This window comes from Chrysemys picta, chromosome 23 (assembly GCF_011386835.1).
Source record: "Chrysemys picta bellii isolate R12L10 chromosome 23, ASM1138683v2, whole genome shotgun sequence".
NCBI lineage: Eukaryota > Metazoa > Chordata > Testudines > Emydidae > Chrysemys > Chrysemys picta.
In genome coordinates this window covers 13,702,619-13,717,864 of record NC_088813.1, presented here as the reverse complement: position 1 = coordinate 13,717,864, position 15,246 = coordinate 13,702,619, and the positions used below count along the sequence as shown (strand labels likewise).

The window sequence follows — 15,246 nt, the reverse complement described above, 5'->3', positions numbered from 1 at the left end:
ACTGCAATAAAAAACCCGCAGCACTGAGGCTCAGAGCCTCGGTCAGCTGATGCGGGGTCGCAGAGTTTAAAAAAAAAAAAAAAAGATATTCAGCACCAAAACCTTCCTAGTGCGGGAAGCAACTGTTCCATGAGGAAAGTCAGCTCAGGCTCCCTTCCTGCACAAAGCAATGGGGTCATGTGCATGTGTCATCTGGAAACATAGCAGCCAGTAATTGTTTTCTGGCTTGTTCACAGAGTCAGTGATTCTGGGTATTAGTGAAGGGGAGATGCCACTGGACAGTGATGGGTGGGTAGGAGATTTATCCAGGGTAACCAGAGAGAACCAAGCTGAGTTTACCCACAGCCACCGCAAGGACTGAGACGCTTTAACTCATCTGGTTATAAAAGATTTTTATTTACCATTTCCTTTTGAGTTTATTTTCTCACAGACTTATAAATATCTCCAGCAGGGCAGGAAGTTAGTGTCCATAGCAGCCGGGAGCAAGCTGGCCCATTCTTCCCTCTGGTCTCACACCACTCAGACTACCTCAGACAAAGCAGCTGATCCTGCCATTCCAGGCTGGTTTCTCTTTTAGGCTCACACCCTCAGCACTCAATCCCAAGAGCTCCATGCTCCATTGGAACAGACCAACTTTAAGCCTGGACAAAACTCCAGGAGAGGAGCCAATGGGGGGGGTTGAAAAAAACAAGTGAAAGTGGGGGGGGAAAATAAAATAAAGAGGGTGGGGGAAGAAACAAGAGCTGCTTCAAGCTTCAAATTCGAACTCGAAGTACTGTGGGTCGAAGTAATGGATGCGAACGTAACCATCTTCACCGCCACTGCTGTAACTGCATGGGGAGAGAAAGCCAGATGAAACCACTGCCCCACACTGGGACCTCAAGAGTTTGAGGTCAATGACACCCCTTTCTAAAACCCAGGCTAGTAACCCCCACTTCATCTAGTAAAGGATTTTGATATGGGACAACGGTATAATCAGGGGATGTAACCCAGTAAAGATTTTGGGTTAGCAGACCTCAGAGGGTCTCATCTCTATGAGGATGTGGGAGCCAAGAGCTAGTGAGTCTAGGCCTAGGATGGATATTTGCAGAAAGCTATTACCGGATATATAGGATCAGCTGGTAAAGATAGAAGAGACCTATTGGACGCATCTGTCCCCTCTGCTAGGGCAGGTTGTCTCCCATACTAAGATAAATTAAAGTTAATGTTTAAAATCAAAGTTAAGAGGGAAGGTCCTGTACATCTGGGGTCGGGCTTGGGTTATGGGGGATTGCAAGTATCAGCTACAAACATATCACATAACCAGCAGAGATCCGGATTGGGGTGCGGGAGTTTTTAAAGCGTCGGTGAATAAGTGGGCTCGGGTATGCCACCCATGGAATGTATTAAGAGTCCATGTCAGTATTGGTGTAGGGAATAAGTGGGTGGGGTGGGGTGCGTCCCTTGGTTCGTCAGGGAAGGAAGTGGGTTATTTCCCTGGTTGGCGGTCTCGGTTACTCGACCTGATACTGGCGATGTCCCGTGTAGATGTCTCTGGACCACCTACACTAGATCTTAACCAAGAGCCAATACTTCCAAAGAGGCTGGCGGTCCCCCTACAGGGCAGGGAGGGTGTACTAGTTGGCCTTGGGTTCTCTACATCTCAAGAGGAGGGGGATTGGTATTGGAACAGCAGGGATGGTGTGTGTCAGCATGAGAAGTCCATGACGTGACCAAGCTGGGGGTGCTGCAGGTCAGAACTAAGGTCTATTGGCAGAGTGTAGCTGGGTGCTACAGGGGAAGCAGGCAAGGCCTAGTTGTACTGTAGGGGGGGAAATGCATCTAGCACATGCCTGACCCTAGCCAGCATTTCAGTCAGCACCACCACTGGTTTTCAAAAGCCCAGGGAACCCCAGCGAGATCCCTACCTCTTTCCGTCAGGATGGAAAGCAACACTGTTTATTGGACCAAAATGACCCTTGATTCTCCCAAACTCTTCTTCAACACCCAGGTGGAAGAACCTAGGAACAAAGAAGATGGTTTTGGTTATTCCAAGAGGCTCAGAGCTCCAGTTATGTCAGAACAAAGTCTGGCCTGCATTTCACCCAAAAAGTACCAGGAAAGGTGTCTTCAGGCTGCTACGAACACACCCAAATCTCCCTCCACATTGAAGGAACAAGAAGGACCAACCTTGCCTCGAATTTGCCAATCCTGGTAGAGGTTGTGGTCACATCCATGGCTTCTTGTCCACCACCCAATACTACCTGCAAATAGGAAGAAGCCAAACACTCTCAGATGCTGCTCCAGTCACTCTCGCTTGGCGAGAGCCAGGATCTAGAAGCTCAGTATAGCAGCAGAGCAAAGACTAGTGGGAAATGTTCTCCTCTCCCAGCTGGTATCAGTGGCTGGAGCAGTACTATTAGAGAGCTCCCATCTTGCCTCCAAGACACATTTGCTAAAAGGGGAGCATTTAATAAGCCATGAACTGGAGGCTTAGCACTCAGTACCACAGTGCAAGAGATGGTGTCAGTTCCTGGGCTCTTTGTGCACTAGAAGCGAGGTTGTCACCCGTCCAACGTTCAGTGTCTCAGTTCTGTGTGTTCTCATGTTACCTGTTTTATACACACACTTCCCGATCCAGCCAGAGGCGTGGGAACCCTGTTCAGTCAGGATTTTCAAAGGCGCCTAAGAGAATTCAGCACACAGCTCCCATGGGAATTCAGTGAGTGCTGGGTGCCCAAATCCCTTAGGCTTCTTCAAAACCCCCAGTCTCCATTCTCACACTGCACTCTCCAGTCCTGCAATGCTTCTCTCCCCTTAACACTCTCACTCCCTGCAGATGGAGGAGTTGGTGGCAGGGGAGGGATATTACAGAAACACCAACTGACCTCTAGCTAGTACTGCCTGCCAGTGCTGCGATATCAGAGATGTTTTTAGCTGTTGCCAGCATAAACAACACAGGGCAGGCCAGGCTCATAAGTGCTCTCTGCTCCCCTGACAGACTGAGATGGGGGGCGGTTCCCAGCCGCCTGGTTGCTGCTGCTGCAGATTTCAGCGCTCAGGAAACTGAAATAATCCCCCTCCCCCCCTCCACGTTGCCTTTGTCAGAAGCAACACTGGAGTAAACTATTTTAATTGAGAAGTGTCTTCTTTCAATTCACACCTCCCCTGTACAGGGTGGTGTATAATGGAGCAGTCTGCCACAATCACGTGATCAGCACTTCCTGATCTCACCTAACATCTCAGAGGCGACATAAAGGGAATGTAACACCAGGATTTAGAGGGGGGAAGAGGGAAGAGGCTTTGGGATGCAATACTAAAGGCGCCATTAAACCCAAACCAGGGGTGCATACAGAGGGAAGATGATGCATGAATGAGCCAGAGACCCTCCACACTTCATGAGGGATGCCTAGAACTAGAATGAAGAGTGCACTGTGGAGAACAGTCCTGCATTAATCCCTGAAGGATGGAGATGACCCAGTCATAGGAGCGAATTACAAGATTCCTAGGATTTGAACCCTGGCCCCCACAACCCCCCTGGAAAGCCACCCAAAACCTGTCTATGCCTTGCATCCACGCCAATCCCCTCCCTGCACACTACACTCTAAAGTCATATCCTGTCACCCAAACTTTGATAACTGTTCTAGAATCCCTGGAACAACGTGGGGGCCAGGGGAAAAAAAGTCATCTAAGACATGACCGCAGTGAAACTAATGCCACTCGTATCAGTTAGCTTACGTGATCAAAGATGGGGGAAAGAGCTGCAGAGTTGACAGGCCGCTCGGTCCGGAACGACTTCTGATGCTCGAGTGTCGTGGAGTCAAACAGCTAGAAGGCAAGAGGCAAAGTTGGTTATTCTGATGCTGAATGGGAAGAACAGCCATTTACAAGCAGGCTCCCAACGCTGGGAGCATAGAGTGGAAAGCCAACCCCCTCCTAAAGCCCTGGAGCTCTGCCTCGCCTCCACAGGCGACTCCATCGCCCCTGAAGTAGTTAGTGACAGGAGTGCCAAGGCCCAAACACATCTGAGCACACAACTTGGAGCACACAAGCCCCTCTGCAGCTGGTGCCTGAGACAGCACACTTGAAATCACTGCATCATCTGTGCCTGTTCATCTGGCCAAGGTAAGCCCCCCCCACTTTACTGGGCTTGTCCCGCTAAGCAGATGTCTACTTTGAGACAGAGACAACTTGGCTCCATAGTTCCTCATAAGTTTCTAGGGACAAGGAAATAGACATTCAAGGCAGCAATATCTTTTGCATTTGCTCTCAGGGCCATCAGTCAGTGGGGTCCACTGAGGTAGGGAAGGGAGGTCTCACCTTGGCTGAGTTGTCCTTGGAGGCAGTGATAAACATGGTCATGTCCCTGGAGGTCTGGATGTCATTGATCTGCTTGGTGTGCTCCTTGACATTCACAAGGACCTCCCCTGACTGGGGCATAAACACAAGACAGAATTAATGCTACGAGCCATTGCTGAGAGGTGCAAACCATCCCTCATGCACAGAGGTCCCAGTTACACCTAGCATCCCCAGTGAATTATATGGTGGTCCTTTTTGGCCTTAAACTCTATGGCTCTAAACCACCACTCTGCAATGGTGGTCTCATCCATGTCCGGACTGCAGCCCAAACAGACACTCCGGGCACGTCTACACTAGAGCACTACATCTTTTTCACACCCCTGAGCAATGTGAGTTACATCAACTTAAGCAGCAGTTTAGACCAGCCCTCCATAGCTGTGTACTTCAGCTGGTAGCCTTCTGGCTACACCAAGCAGTGTCTGGTTTGACTTCTGGCTCAACACTCCTCCCTGTGGCCGCTACAGGTATCTTGTGGCACCCACCCCCTCTCTGTCCTCAATTAAAGAGGAGCACACTGCTCCTCATGACAATAACCTTGGCACTGAACTGGTTCAGCTCTCCATTCTCGTGCCCTGCGATGATGAATTCACCGAGAGGGCCCCACACAGCGCTAGTGATTTTAGACTCATTGCATGGGATTTTCATGTAAGGCTCATCGCTTTCTGCAGAGAGGAAGGGAAGAGTTAGACAAATGACTCTGATTTGCAGGTGATCCAAGTTTTCCCACAGTCCCCCATCTTCCATGCAGGTATTTGCCTGAATTCCTTACCAATCTGGCTGGGGTCACGAAGGTCGAAGAAGCTAACAAAACACTGATACCCCATCTGCTTATCTGTGGAGAACATGATGATGTTTCCTCCAAAGTCAAAGCCGCAGGTTCGCACAGCTGAGTTTGTCTTCACCAGTGCAAGCTGCTTTCCTAGATGCAGGAGAGAACCTGTTAGATTGCACCGGACATCCTCATCCCTTACCGTCACCCCTCCCTTCTGCAGGGGGAATTGCAGCGCTGAGCTAGCCAGTATGCAATGCTCAGAGCAAGAGGGGGCTAGAGTCTGTACAAAGCATTTCTTAATTTTCCAAAGTGCTTGTGAAAAATCCTCCCCGGATTTTACAAGTCATAAGATTAGCGAACACCATCCATTTCATCACATACATTTCGCTAAGCAAAGACCGGAAACTCAGCCTGGGTCTTGCCATCAGCTATGATCAATCTGTCAACCACTTAACGCACATCTCTGTCTATTCTCATTGCTCATCTTTCCACTGAGTATTTAGCTAGGCCAGCAAGTTCTGTTCTGAGCTGTGACAAGTGAGTCTCAATGCTATAGGTCAAAGAAGCATGCTGTCTTTCTGTGGACCTCCTGCCAGACACCTTTCCTACCCACAGGATGACACCAGTTCATCCACTGAAATATGATTTACAAGACCGGGAAACCCATATGTGCACATAGATGGTTTTCTTTAAAATTCTGGATGAATTAGGCACTCATGAAAGTTAGGATGCTGGCCAGAGATAAAGCAAATTATTCTGCACAAGCTACCCACACGCCACTCTGCCAATGCACCTCAATCCTAACCTACACCAGCAATCCCTGGCCTTTTCAGGGCAGACACTGTTACTTCCTGCCAGTCTGGATAGTGAGGGAGTTACAAAAGAATATTCATTAGTTGGTAAGGGTCAGAATGAGACCAAACCCAGCTTCACCACTGGTCCTAAAGTAGAATTAGAATCCTACCTTATTTCCCTGCCACACATCTCAAGGCAAATAGATTTCATAGATAAAACTCTCTCATTAGAGAATAGTTAAAGACTCCCTCTCACCCCAATATTCTTGTCCTACCTGTTTCGCAGTCCCAGAGCCGGCAGGAGTTGTCTGCCGAGCCAGTAAGCACGTGTCTTGTGTCCCCTGCATCATCAGTTAGGGAATGCCAACAAATTCTCACACCCCATCACCCCTAAAGGCCAATATCCACATTTTGCCGTAGGATACATAAATACACAAGATATGCAGTAGCTACAGTATTTATCTAGAATCAGAAAAAAAAATCATGCAGATGAAATAACTTTCATTCCAACATACTATGTCCAGGCACATACACAGAGGGAACCATAACTTTGAATTTCCTGCTCTGGGGCATTAAGGAGTTCAACTCTTAAATGCAAGAAACCTGCATTAATGTAACTATTTTATCACCTATCTGCATTGGTGACAGAAGGTCACTTTGAAATTCAGGCATCTTCTAAGAACTCCAGAGCCCTGTGAACCTGAGCACAGTAGGTTAGTAAAAAGTGCTGTCTGAATAAGTGAGGGTGGAACACAATGGCCTACAGTTTATGTACTATTTCAAATTGGGGGGGTGGAGGGGGAGGGGGAGGAGAGAAGGAGAAGCCAGTGGAGAGTAATTAAAAGACCAGGATACCAGCAATAAAATCACTCATTGTAGTGCCTGCCACCTAGTGTCCACAATAAAAACATCCCACTTCACACGAGAAGAATCATCATAAAACAAGCAGACAGACAGGTTTCAGTCACCAAAGGATACAATCTGCATCCACACACCAGACAGCTCCAGTGTGGCCAGTGTAAGTGCCAAGCCTCTCTCCATTGATTGAGTACCAGACATTGACAATCTGGGAAAGCAAAACATTTAGTCAAGCAGCCACTTTAGAACAAGTTGCTAAATAAATGAATGCAATTTATTTCCATATGGTCTCATCTTGGAGTATCTCAAGTCTATATCACTGCACATACGAACAGGAGCACATGCGGTAGAATATAGCTAATGGGCAACATCACTAGAGGTAGTAGGACAGGAATGTTAAAGGGTGGAGAGGTCAAATTATGTAGAGAATGAATGAGCATGGATACACCAGGAGTATGGTGCACCTTTTGTGTTAAGAGCTGCTATGTCTAGATGGTATGTCAACATGTACTTTATAAATGCAGCTAGACAGAATAGATGTTGAAAGCCAGGCAGAGATGGCGCTCTACATGGGTCTGGAAATAGGATTTGAAAAGAATCAGAGGGGAGAAAGGCAATAAAATCTCACTCCTGGGACAGCCTAAGGGGGAACACAGGGAGAGGAGGAAGAAATAGATGCTGTTCAAGTAAGACAGAGGAGACACTGAGAACACAAAGAAGTGCTAGATGTAGAAAAACAATTCTGTGAGGAATCCTGAAGAGGAGGCAGGTTGGTTTTATACTAGATCTCGAACTGAACAGGAAACATGGAAGGTTTCTAGGAATGGGAATAATTGTTTCCGGGTATAGGAGAAGAGAGGTACATCCAACACCCTGGACAAAATGGATTTTCAGACTATACAGATGATAAAATACAGTTTAATTACCAATTTTTATACAAAGTCTCTGTAAAAGCCAAACACTGATAGAGCTACAATGCAGGACTGAGAACTCTCTGTGGGATAGGTTAGAAAGATGGAAACCCATGGCTACTCCTAAATCCCAGCCTCTTGCAAAAGGGAGTCACTATAACAACTTGTTAAACTAAAAATTGACCCCATCTCAGGTGTGGTTTTGTGACACCTCACCATAATATTAAACAGGCTGCAAGAATGTTCATGTTCTTAGAATCCTGTTTAAGTTCTCTTCCTGCCCCCCCCCCCCAAAAGAAAAGTTTGAGACACATGAAACACTTAACTCAAAGGCGCTGGAATACTTACAGGATCTTTGGCTACTGTAAAGAGTAGGTCTCCTTCACGGTTATATTTGATTTGAGTAATGGACCTCTCATGACCTTGCAGCAGGATAGGTTTCTAAAGGGAGATAGATCATTTAAAAAAAAAAATCCAGTATTTTAAAGCAAAATGACAAACCTCCAAGCTTTACGATTTATGCAAATACACAAGTACAGAGTTTCCATCAAACACAACTAGAGCTAGTCCATTTGCTCCTGTTTCTACCTTTTTATACTGTGAAACCTGCATAAGAAAACCTCATCTCCCCAAAGAGATGGAGCTAAATTCACCCCTGGTGTGAGCGTGTTAGTCAACTTTAGCGGAGTCCAGAGTCCCCAAACCACACAGCACTACTGGCTGTTTATTTTCCCAGGCTGCTAGGTCTCACTGAGTAGCCCTGGAAGAGGACCTGTCATCTCACAAGCCCTGACACTTCTGAGCCCAGCAGGTTGAAACGGTGAGGACTGTGGATTGAATTAGACACACAGACACGCAGAGCCAGAAAGAACTTCAGGAGGTTGCTGATCCCACCCAATCAGGGGGCTTTATCCCCACATCACTGGCTGTGCCAAGCATTGCCTCACCTTGAGGGTGGGGATCCGTGTGCCACAGGGCCCAGGTGGCTCCTCACACTGGGACCCGCATTGCACTGGAGTGGCATCAGGTGCCACGTTACACTGGGACACCCCCCTCCAGCAAAGGGGATCTCAGCGGGAGAGGGATAATGCGGAGCTCTGGGCCATGACCCGGGGGGATGCGCTCTGGACCAGAGAGAAGGAAGGGCCGTGATGCTAGGGGGGCAGGCTCCAGGCCAGGAAGAAGGGGGCTCCGGGCCCGGCGGGGGCGGAAGAAGAAAGGGGGGGCAATGACACCGCGCGGAGGGGCTCCGGGCCCGGCGGGGGGAGGAGGGGGCAATGACACCGCGGGGAGGGGCTCCGGGCCCGGCGGGGGGAGGAGGGGGCAATGACACCGCGGGGAGGGGCTCCGGGCCCGGCGGGGGGAAGGGGGGGCAATGACACCGCGGGGAGGGGCTCCGGGCCCGGCGGGGGGAAGGGGGGGGCAATGACACCGCGGGGAGGGGCTCCGGGCCCGGCGGGGGGAGGAGGGGACAATGACACCGCGGGGAGGGGCTCCGGGCCCGGCGGGGGGAGGAGGGGGCAATGACACCGCGGGGAGGGGCTCCGGGCCCGGCGGGGGGAAGGGGGGGCAATGACACCGCGGGGAGGGGCTCCGGGCCCGGCGGGGGGAAGGGGGGGGGGCAATGACACCGCGGGGAGGGGCTCCGGGCCCGGCGGGGGGAAGGGGGGGGGGCAATGACACCGCGGGGAGGGGCTCCGGGCCCGGCGGGGGGAAGGGGGGGGGGGCAATGACACCGCGGGGAGGGGCTCCGGGCCCGGCGGGGGCAGGGGGGGGCAATGACACCGCGGGAAGGGAAAAGGGTGAAATCCTCACTCCCCACAGAGCCGTCTCGCCGCCCAAGAGCCCCCCCATTCCCGCCGAGCCCAGGAGGCCTCCCGGCCCCGCACTCACCATGGCGACTGCTCAGCCCCGGCAACAGCCTGCGCAGCGCTCCGCGTGAAGGGAAGGGGGAGGAACCACATCCGGGTCAGGGGGCGCGGCCTGGCCGGAAGTGAACAGGCGCCGCCATGGCCTCTGGGGGTGAGTTTTCCGCTTCCGGGGTCACCCCCCAGGACAGTGCTGGGTTCGCCCTGCCCGGGGAGAGGGTCCCCCCCGGGTGGGGCCCAAGGGGAAGGGCCCCCCAGGGTGGGGCACGGGCGAGGGGGGGCTTCTATAGCTGGGGGAGGGGAGGGGAGGGGAGGGGCGGGGCACAGCGGTTTCTTTGCTGGGAGAAGGGAGCGGGCCCCGCAGGGGGCTGTCTGTACTAGACGGTCCCCGTGGTGTGGGCCCAGGGGAAGGGGATTTCCAGTGTTGGGGGCTCCCCACTGGGGCAGGTGAGGTTCAGGGTGTCCTCAGCGTTAGGGGTGCAGGGGAAGAGGATAGTCAGCGGGTTCCCAAGTGCGGGGGGGGGGGGGGGGGCTGCTCCACGTAGGAAGGGGAAAGCAGGCAGTTCCCCTCCACCATATAGGGTTGACAAGGTTTCCCATCTGTAATGGGACCACAGGAGGGCCTAAGACAGTCGCTTCACTGGCCTTGTATACACAAAGTTGTTTATTGAGCGGGTGGCAGCTGCCTCCCAGGACATCACTTCCCAGGACATAATGTAGCCAGATTTATTAAAGCTGCTCAACTCCCTTTTGCTCACCACACTCTGCAGGTTGTGCTCCAAATAGGATGACCAGATGTCCCGATTTTTTTTTTCATATATAGGCACCTATTACCTCTTCCCCTCCACCACCCCTGACCGCCTGTCCCGATTTTTTACACTTGCTATCTGGTCACCCTAGGTCCAAAGCACAAATGCCGCACGGTTCCAGGCTGGTGGCATGGGGGGAGTGCCAAAAATGTAAACTGATTTGTGTTTGGTGCCAGTACATCTCAAGCCAGCACTGACTGGGCCACAGCACACTGCTAACAAGACCCATAAAGTAATGTAGAGCCCAACTTTCTCACTGATAATTTATTTAACCTGCTTTCATGGACTGGAATAATCTTCAATAGTATATGGACAGAAAAAGAACTGCAGCACAACTAAATGTGTGTAATAAACCTGCGTGAACATTACACAGTAACATTTATTGCAAAATACTGCACTGTCGGCAGCATTCAAACAGGACTGTTCAGTGTTTTGCACTATTCTAAAATACAGAATGCACCATAAAAGCTCAGAACTGTTTAACATCTCTCATTCTTTAGTGCTTTGCAAATATGATGATTGGGTTGCATTTATTGTACTGGAACTGGTCATAACATCATTAAAGTTTATTGTTATTTACTAAATAACACTATGTTAATAACACTGTTATGCACTAAATGTGCTTGCTACATTACAGAAGACATCGTAAGAAAAGGCCCCTACGTGTAGGGGCTTATAGTCGACCTCAGATAGGGTGACCAGATGTCCCGATTTTAGGGTCTTTTTCTTATATAGGCTCCTATTACCCCCCACCCCTGTCCCAATTTTTCGCACTTGCTCTCTGGTCACCCAAACCTCAGACAAACACTATGCTGGGAACAATAGTTCTTTTGTGAGAGTTGGTTGGTAAGATCATTGCATAGGAGGCTTTGTGGAAGAAGTGAGATTTAAAGGAGGATTTGATAGTTTGACACACATGGAGTGAGAGACTGTTCCAAACAGGTGGGAGTGCATTGAGTTAGAGAGAGCAGTAAGGGTGAGAGAGGGTAGAACAGGAGTTCTGGGTACTGGGCCCTTTCCGCAATTGGGCTTTTAACACAGGAGGAGAGAGGGGAAAAGTGAAGGAATTTGTGATGGTCACAGTGGCAGACGCAGGCTTGATGTTCAGAACACAAGATTAGTCACAGAGCAAATGGCAGGTTCCACCCTGCACTACATGCAGCCATGGAGTTGGGATAATGGAAGAACTAAAGTGAGAAACTCATATTACAGGACCCAGATAATCCCTGAACTGTGGTGATTTGTGATTGTGTTGCAGGGGAAGTGTCTGCACTGGTCCTAGTGGCTATTCTGTGGGGAGGAACAAACCCATTTTTGAAGACCGGGACAGAGGGAATGGAGAAGGTGAAGCAAAGGAACCGAGTGCTGCAGCTGCTTGCAGAGATGAAATTCCTGTGCCTCAATTATAAGGTATTAGAACCCCCTCCAAACCCTCCAAACCATTTCAGGTAGTGCCAAGGGGGCCTCCTGAATGGAGATTGTGTTGAATGTCTGGGGCTTAATCTGGCTTTAACATTAATTTTCTTGACCATTTAATTATATCTGCTCTGGGCTTGATGGTTTTTATTGGAAAGTTGATTTTTTATCCTTTGTGATATTCCATTTATCTTGCATATGGTACCACTTTTCCCATGAGGATTTCGAAGCACTTTACACAAGGAGTCAGGGGCACAACCATAAACAGAGCCCTGTGATTTAACTGCTAGACCACACTTCCTTCTAGAGTGAGGAACAGAACAAATGAGTCCTGGCTCCTATTCCCCCACTCTAACAACTAGCTTCATGTCCTCACATAACATTCATGCTGTGTATATGGTCGTTTCATGTGCAGTGACTGAAGATGTTGTGTTTTCCTTGTAGTACATGGTGCCATTTCTGTTTAATCAGTGTGGATCAATAATCTACTATCTCACATTGGCATCTACAGGTTAGTCCTTGCTATTACGTTTCAGTGTAGTGGGATAGCTGGGGCTGGATAGACAATTTCATCCTTGAGAAGTTCTGTGGCCCAGCCAAGAAATCAATTACACATATCGAGGCTTGGCAGAATGTATTTTTTTTTAATTTTGACATATCAACGTTTATTAGTAAACATTTTTTGTATTTTTATCAATTTACATTTTCAAAGTTGCAAGAAATTATGGGGAGGGGCATGGCCATTATTTAATGACAGCTATTGAGATGCAAAAAATTAAATATGTATAATCATTAAAACACAAAAATGGTCACATCACATGTTAAAATATACAAAGTAAATTTCCTTAAAATATAATAAGTTCTCAAGCAGCATTTTTCTCACTTTGCCCATCTGTAAATTTTTGTAAATAATGGGGGAGGGATAGCTCAGTGGTTTGAGCATTGGCCTGCTAAACCCAGGGTTGTGAGTTCAATCCTTGAGGGGGCCATTTAGGGATCTGGGGCAAAATCAGTACTTGGTCCTGCTAGTGAAGGCAGGGGGCTGGACTCAATGACCTTGCAAGGTCCTGTCCAGTTCTAGGAGATAGGAGATCTCCATTTTTTATTTTGTTGGTTTGTGTGTACAGTGAAATCAATGTTTACCAACAAAAATCTAAGCCTTCCAAGCCTACACATAACAGGATAGAGCAGTTTTGCATTGGTCATGAGAAAGTGATTTTTACAAGATTTAGTTTTTAAACTGTTTTTAACTAACCATGTCAACATTCCCTGTTCAATTTCAGACCTGTCCCTGGCGGTGCCCCTCTGTAACTCTCTGGCTTTGATAGTCACAGTCGTAACTGGGAAGATTCTTGGGGAAGACATTGGTGGTAAAAGTAAGTCATACTTCAGTGCAATGCTTTTATATATGTGCTCTGCACACAGCTTGGCATTCAGCACCATACCTTGAACATCTAGATTACCATTGTTTGGTGTGAGGTCTAGCTAGATGCCCAAATAAATCTGTTAGTCTTTAAGGTGCCACCAGACTCCTTGTTGTTTTAGCTAGATCATGTAATTCTAGGGGCAAGATGTGTGGTTAGTTAAATAGTTCATCTTATCATAGTTGGGGATGGATTTATTGAGGACCCCTCCCCTAGATGTGTACAGAGTGATGATCTGGTTCATCCTACCTTCTCATGGATGGATATAAGATAGCACTAGTCTGTGTGTGATCATCAGTTGCTGTTGTCTCAGAGGGATTTGAAACTAGGTTTTGGACAACTCTACTCTGTTAGTAGTAACTTAATATTTTTACATTAAGGAGCTACACTGTGGGTAAGCTGCAGAAGGTAAGAATGTTGTCCTGGTGAGGGAAGAAACCAAGCAAATTGAAAGCGTGATGGCATTTTGTTCCAATAACAGCTTATTCAGCTTTCTAGGATCATTGTTGAGAGAGGGTGAAATCTGTAGATTTAGAGCCATCCTGTACACTTCAAGTCAATGGAAGTTAAGGGTACGCGTACCTCAGGTTCAGGCCTTTACACAATAAAGACACGTGAGCAGAACAGAACTGGTGAACACCCCTCTAGGCCAAGAAAGATGTTCTATAAAAACCTAAAATACCAATGAAGATTCTTCTTCCTCACCCCCTCCCTCAGTCCACTGTCTGACACTAGATAACTTCATAAAATGACTGCACGTTTGAGACTGTTTGTAACTGACTGGGATGAAGTCCAGCTCCATAGGCCCATGCTAATAACTACATTTGTCTTTAAACACAGCTATTGTTAGTACAGTGTTAACAAGGTTTCCCTGACTCGAGCAAACAAGGACTATTTTCCTAAGAACTATGCTCTAGAGCTATGTTGTCCGTGGTAGTTTTATAATATAGTTAATAGTTTAAAAAAATAAATCTCTGCACAGACATGAGGAAAAGTGTCTTAGAACCTGCTATTAACAACACTGCTGAAATTCATCTGGAACTAGCATGTTTCTGATCCTCTCTATCTAGCCAGTCAGACCACATCATCACTGTAGCATTTGAATAGAGGACAAGGCCTAACTGATTAGTGGTGAGTGCTCATGATTCCTCCCATTTTTGTATGTCCTGTCTCCTTAGGAGCCGTGGTAGGAATGCTGCTTACTATCTTGGGAGTTGCTCTATGTATAGCTGGCTCCGTGAACGAGTGAGAAACACAGAGTGGAAGAAGAAAAAATGTGCAGAAGGTAATGCCATTGTTTGGGGATGGGTACCCCTGCCTCTCTGGACCCAAATCAGCCACGAGCGGTGTGATCTAGAACCAAGGCAACGTGGAAGGGTGAATTTTGATACCTAAAGAAGAAGATTTCTGAAAACAGTTGTTGGAGTCTCTTTGCCTTTTCAAGGTTGGGGTCTTGTTCTTTTGGGACACTAAGCCTCAAAGATTTGGGGTTTGAGCCCCCAATACTTTATTTGGGTACAGAACCCTATGCAAAAAATTAGTGTCCTGATCTTCCTCGGACCTCCCTTCTAGGTCTCCCAAAGTTCCATACTGCTGGAGTCCATGGTGTAATCTCCCTTTATTGTACATCTCCACCCACACAGTGAGGGATTTGGAACCAGAGTTTACTATGTAAAAAAATGTAAACAACCAGGTTGCAGAGTTGAAGGGTCATCTCATCACTAGATAGTACATTTTAGAATTTGAAAAAAAAAAAAATCATATATCAGTGGAATATTTGACACAGGACAGCAGAAAATGGTTCACCAAGCTTATTTACAGAGGAAGCTACCGCACTAAGACTCCCTCCTATACTCTAATTGCTACATCACAGTATTTCTAGAACACAAAGGCTGAATAAACTAAATGGTTCATACTTATCTCCTTCTCAGTTTTTCCAGAATGTCTTTTCTTCTGTGTGTGCTTCTTACTGTAAGCTCTTCAGAGCAGGGACTATCCTTAACTTGTCTTGTTCAGCACTTACTGGATAATAAATTACTACCAAATGTTCTGAGCC

At 48.0% G+C, this 15,246-nt stretch overlaps 2 protein-coding genes across 4 annotated transcripts; one reads left to right on the top strand and one right to left on the bottom strand.

The window, feature by feature from the left end:
* Nucleotides 1-377: 377 nt before the first annotated feature.
* EIF3I (eukaryotic translation initiation factor 3 subunit I) lies at nt 378-9,701 on the bottom strand. Its single transcript, XM_005302183.3, has 11 exons — nt 9,567-9,701; nt 8,022-8,114; nt 6,883-6,970; nt 6,180-6,245; nt 5,108-5,257; nt 4,873-5,000; nt 4,300-4,410; nt 3,718-3,807; nt 2,170-2,243; nt 1,908-2,000; nt 378-830 (listed from the first exon to the last, which is right to left on the bottom strand). The coding sequence occupies exons 1-11, from the start codon at nt 9,567-9,569 to the stop codon at nt 749-751; spliced, it is 978 nt and encodes a 325-aa protein (XP_005302240.1). The 5' UTR covers nt 9,570-9,701; the 3' UTR covers nt 378-748.
* On the top strand, nt 9,558-15,109 carry TMEM234 (transmembrane protein 234). Of its 3 annotated transcripts, none has more exons than XM_065577308.1 (5): nt 9,558-9,695; nt 11,609-11,760; nt 12,211-12,277; nt 13,050-13,142; nt 14,369-15,109. In XM_065577308.1, exons 1-5 carry the CDS (start codon nt 9,683-9,685, stop codon nt 14,437-14,439), a joined length of 396 nt encoding a protein of 131 aa, XP_065433380.1. In that variant the 5' UTR covers nt 9,558-9,682; the 3' UTR covers nt 14,440-15,109. The 3 variants fall into 3 exon arrangements, with proteins under 3 accessions (XP_065433380.1, XP_065433379.1, XP_065433378.1); XM_065577306.1 differs by lacking the exon at nt 9,558-9,695 and adding an exon at nt 10,410-10,500; XM_065577307.1 differs by lacking the exon at nt 14,369-15,109 and having other exon boundaries at nt 13,050-13,273.
* Nucleotides 15,110-15,246: the final 137 nt, after the last annotated feature.